This window comes from Pygoscelis adeliae, unplaced genomic scaffold (assembly GCF_000699105.1).
Source record: "Pygoscelis adeliae isolate BGI_AS28 unplaced genomic scaffold, ASM69910v1 Scaffold140, whole genome shotgun sequence".
Classification (NCBI taxonomy): Eukaryota; Metazoa; Chordata; class Aves; order Sphenisciformes; family Spheniscidae; genus Pygoscelis; species Pygoscelis adeliae.
Window position 1 is genome coordinate 1,000,807 of NW_008824044.1, and position 4,521 is coordinate 1,005,327.

The 4,521-nt window shown below is 37.8% G+C and overlaps 1 protein-coding gene across 1 annotated transcript in view; it reads left to right on the forward strand.

Annotated features, from left to right (window-relative positions):
* The first annotated feature begins 1,413 nt into the window (after positions 1-1,413).
* Positions 1,414-4,521, forward strand: part of SOCS6 (suppressor of cytokine signaling 6) — a 23,089-nt gene continuing 19,981 nt past the window's right edge. The window contains exon 1 of the mRNA XM_009333487.1: positions 1,414-4,519. Within this exon, the coding sequence (XP_009331762.1) occupies positions 1,538-3,148 (1,611 nt within the window). The 5' untranslated portion in view covers positions 1,414-1,537 and the 3' untranslated portion in view covers positions 3,149-4,519. The remainder of the gene's footprint in view (positions 4,520-4,521) is intronic.

Genomic DNA, 4,521 nt, shown 5'->3' on the forward strand with positions numbered 1-4,521 from the left:
GTTTGCTTTGGATAAGATCCTTTAGCCTTTGTGTTCTTGAAGACCATGAAAGCTGGGCTGGACAAGAGTAATAGTCAATGGACTGCTGTTTCATTATAGTAATCATTTTACTTACATGCATTTATGCTATTTTTGAATGGTTATTTAAGAAAAACATTGTTTTATCAACTAAACTTAATTCAGGTCATTGTACTATTTTTCTCCGTTGCTTATATTGTGATACCATGGGAGAAAAGTGGGAAGTGTGTACGTAAGGGCTGTTTAATTTCCCCTCAGCCTCCCAAACTTGGAAGATCACTTGAAAGATTCTTAGACTCCTCCAGCTTGCCATGCTTAGCCTGGTGCCAGGCTTGCTGCTGCAGTTTGTGCTGCTAACATAACATGTATTTGGAGGTACATGGAAAAATGACTACTACTAACTGTAGGACCTACTTCTGTGGCAGCAGCAACTTCCCTCTCTTTTCTTTCCCTTCTTGTTCTTCCGCTCTCTGCAGAGCTGCTTGCTTTGGAAGGTCTAACAGACACTAAAAATTAAAAAAAAACCCAACCCAAAACAAAAACCCAAAAAACCCCCAAACCCAAAAAACCAAACCCCAAACAAAAAAAACCAAGCTGAAAAGTCAAATTTATGGAGGGGGTGGGTACATGACTCCAGAAGGTGCCGGGTAGGAGGACTTGACTGGGACTTGAGCAGATGTGTCCACTTAGTCTTGGCAGAAGTACTGGAGAAAGAAAAGCTGTAATAGTACTAGGCAAGGAGTGCTGTGATGTGACCTCCTCTATACCTAAAGGAGTTTGGAAATCACTTTTCTTTCACAGAAATTCAGGAGGGGACTTCTATGGTTTGCTTTAAACAGATGTTACTTTGCTGTTAATTTCTTTTTTCTGACTGGAGTTAGTTTTCCTGTAATGATGTTACTATTTGAATATCGCTCGACTTTCCTGTGTAAAGAAAGTATGACCTTGCAAGACCAAGTTTATAGGACTAATCACAGTTTAACCTGTAAGTAGGAATCCTGTCGGATAGAATATCTTCTGTAGTTTTATCTTCTATAGTTATTTTTGTGGGGATTTTTTTAGGAGCCTTCTGAAAGAGAGGGGTGTTTCTGTGCTTGAAAATTTTATATACATGCATTAAATATGTATGCCTATGAGTTTGATGGAATGTGTGTATATTTAAAAAAAATAGCATACTAAAAGCAGAAAAAAGTTGTGGAAATTTCCAAGGCAGATGTAGCAGATTAATTTTTTTAGCCTGATTCCTTTCCAAATCAGCTCTCTATATTTACTTTTATTTGATGCCCGTTATTTAAGTACTGCAATTTCTGCTTTGTTTGGAGAGGGGGAAACCCTTATGGATAATTTTTAAAATATTTCTTTTGTGAAGTTAATTGTTTTTTATTTGTTTCCAGGAAATGGCTCTTGAAGTTAAATGAGGCTGGATAAAACACATAAATGAAGCAGAAGCTGCTCTGCATGTGTTAGGGCTATATCACCACAAGCACTGCTGATCAGCCAGACTTGGTAACTTGTCATAATGAAGAAAATTAGTCTCAAAACAATTCGCAAGTCCTTTAACTTAAATAAAAGTAAAGATGAAAGCAATTTTGTAGTGGTTGTGTTTCAGCAGCCATCGTTAAGTGAATTTGGAAAAGATGACTCCTTGTTTGGCAGCTGCTATGGTAAAGATTTGGCTAGCTGTGAAGTCAATAGTGAAGATGAAAAAGGAGGCAAAAATAGATCAAAAAGCGAAAGCTTAATGGGTACGTTAAAAAGGAGGCTTTCAGCAAAACAAAAACAGAAAGGCAAAGGCAGCACACCATCTGTAAGCTCTGCAGATGATGACACCTTTTCTTCCTCATCTGCTCCAATAACCTTCAAAGATGTGCGAGCTCAAAGACCTCTGAGATCCACTTCCCTCCGTAATCACCATTACAGTCCAACTCCGTGGCCCCTTCGACCTACAAATTCAGAAGAGACTTGCATCAAAATGGAAGTGAAAGTCAAGGCCTTGGTCCATTCCTCTAATCCAAGCCCAGCACTGAATGGTGTTCGAAAGGACTTCCATGACTTGCAGTCAGACAACGTGTTCCAGGAGCAAAACAATGCATTAAAAAATACGGAATCTCAGAACGGGGACTTGCATCTTCATATTGATGAACATGTGCCTGTAGTTATTGGATTAATGCCTCAGGACTACATTCAGTATACTGTGCCTTTAGATGAGGGAATGTATCCTTTGGAAGGATCACGTAGTTACTGTCTGGATAGTTCCTCACCCATGGAAGTTTCAACTGTTTCTTCTCAAGTGGGGGGAAACACTTTCCATGAAGAAGAGAGCCAAGTGGATCAGGATGTAGTCGTTGCACCAGATATCTTTGTGGACCAGACGGTGAATGGTTTGTTGATTGGTACCACAGGAGTCATGTTGCAAAGCCCAAGAGTTAGTCACAGCGATGTCCCTCCACTCTCACCTTTGCTACCTCCAATGCAGAATAATCAAATCCAAAGGAACTTCAGTGGATTGAATGGCACAGATGCCCACGTGGCTGAAAGTATGCGCTGCCATTTGAATTTTGATCCTAACACTGCCCCTGGAGTTGGAAGAGTTTATGATTCTGTACAGAACAGTGGTCCTATGGTTGTGACAAGTCTCACAGAAGAACTGAAAAAACTTGCGAAACAAGGGTGGTACTGGGGCCCCATTACACGTTGGGAGGCAGAGGGAAAATTAGCTAATGTGCCTGATGGCTCGTTTCTTGTTCGAGATAGTTCTGATGATCGTTATCTTTTAAGTTTGAGTTTTCGTTCCCATGGAAAAACTCTTCACACTAGAATTGAACACTCAAATGGTAGGTTTAGCTTTTATGAACAACCAGATGTGGAGGGACATACATCTATAGTTGACTTAATTGAACATTCAATCAGGGACTCTGAAAATGGAGCTTTCTGCTATTCGAGATCCCGACTGCCTGGATCTGCAACTTACCCAGTGAGACTGACAAATCCAGTATCTCGGTTTATGCAGGTGCGTTCTTTACAATATCTGTGTCGTTTTGTAATACGTCAGTACACCAGAATAGACCTGATTCAGAAACTGCCTTTGCCAAACAAAATGAAGGATTATTTACAGGAAAAGCACTACTGAAAGCTTATGGGAATCTTGCATCTTGCACTTTGGGAACAACAACAACAAAAAAGAGATTGAATTACAGTTTACAGACTTTCATTATTATCAAAATCTTTTGCTGCCATAAAAATATTTCATTTTTGTGTGTAAAAGAAAAGTAATGCATTTGGATTTATGTTTTTGTTTTGGGATTTTTTTGTGTATTTTGGGGGGCTTTTTTTTTTTGAAAGAATGATCTCAAGTTTATTTTTAGAAGTGTGAAATAGCTATCTTTCATCAATGTGCAGATTAATCACAATGTGAATGATAAAATTCTCCTTAATTTCCCCCAAGTCCTTTGCTGCTATCCACTGTGATTTTTATGCATTGAAAGCACATTTCATGTGTATTCAACCATAAGTAAAAGTCAAATGAAACTTGTTGAATGGAATTTTTTTTTCCTTTAAAATAGCCTGTTTAAACAAAAAATGATCGTGGATAAAAAACATATTGGTATTCTAAATTACAGAATTTACATCTATGTTAAAAACAATTTTCTAGTATCTTAATTATAAATTTCTATAGAGAGATGCCCTGATGTAGAACTTATAGACAGAGCTGTGTGATAAGAACATGGTTATGCAGCATATCTTTGGGAAAAAAAACACCTTTCTCCTAAGCCTTGTATTGTCTGTACACTATTTTGTGTTTGAGAAGGTTGGTTCAGCTTTCTTCTTGTCTCAGTATTTTGTCCTTCTAAAAATGGCCTTTATAAAAGAAAAAGTCTGTGAAAGTCGATGTGTAGTACCTATAAGGAAATCGTGATATTGGGGCCTTGTCAAATAGTACCTTTTAAAATCATGCTATTAGTTAAATAAATGAACACCTACCAGGTCCCCTCTTTCTGTCCTTTTCCCTCCTACCTCCTCTTGGGGGGAGGGGAGGTGGAGGTGGGGAATTTCCTGGATTTGTAGGAAGACTCTAGGAATTTTTATTATGGGAACATAAATTGATAAGCCATTTTAGGGATGGGGTAAAACTTCTGATAGGATGATTTATACAATATATATTCAAACTACTTGAAATTTTGTCATTTTCTGCATTTTTTCACTTCAGAAATGCAGTAATACACTAATGTCCTTTGGATTGTTTTCCCCTTTTTTTGGATATCCTTTGGGGAGGAAGGAACAGGACTGATAACACTTTGGATGGAAGATGCTTAAAATGCATCTCTAAAGCTATGTTCTCATAGCCTTTGAAATTATGGGGAAAAGAGGTTTGGATATACATTGACTGCAGAAAATGTTTCACTTTAGTGTCATGAAATATGTTTTGACATATGAAATATTGAATCAATTAAGTAAATGTTTATGATATCTGTCAAAGATTCTGGCATTTGAAAAGCTTACAGT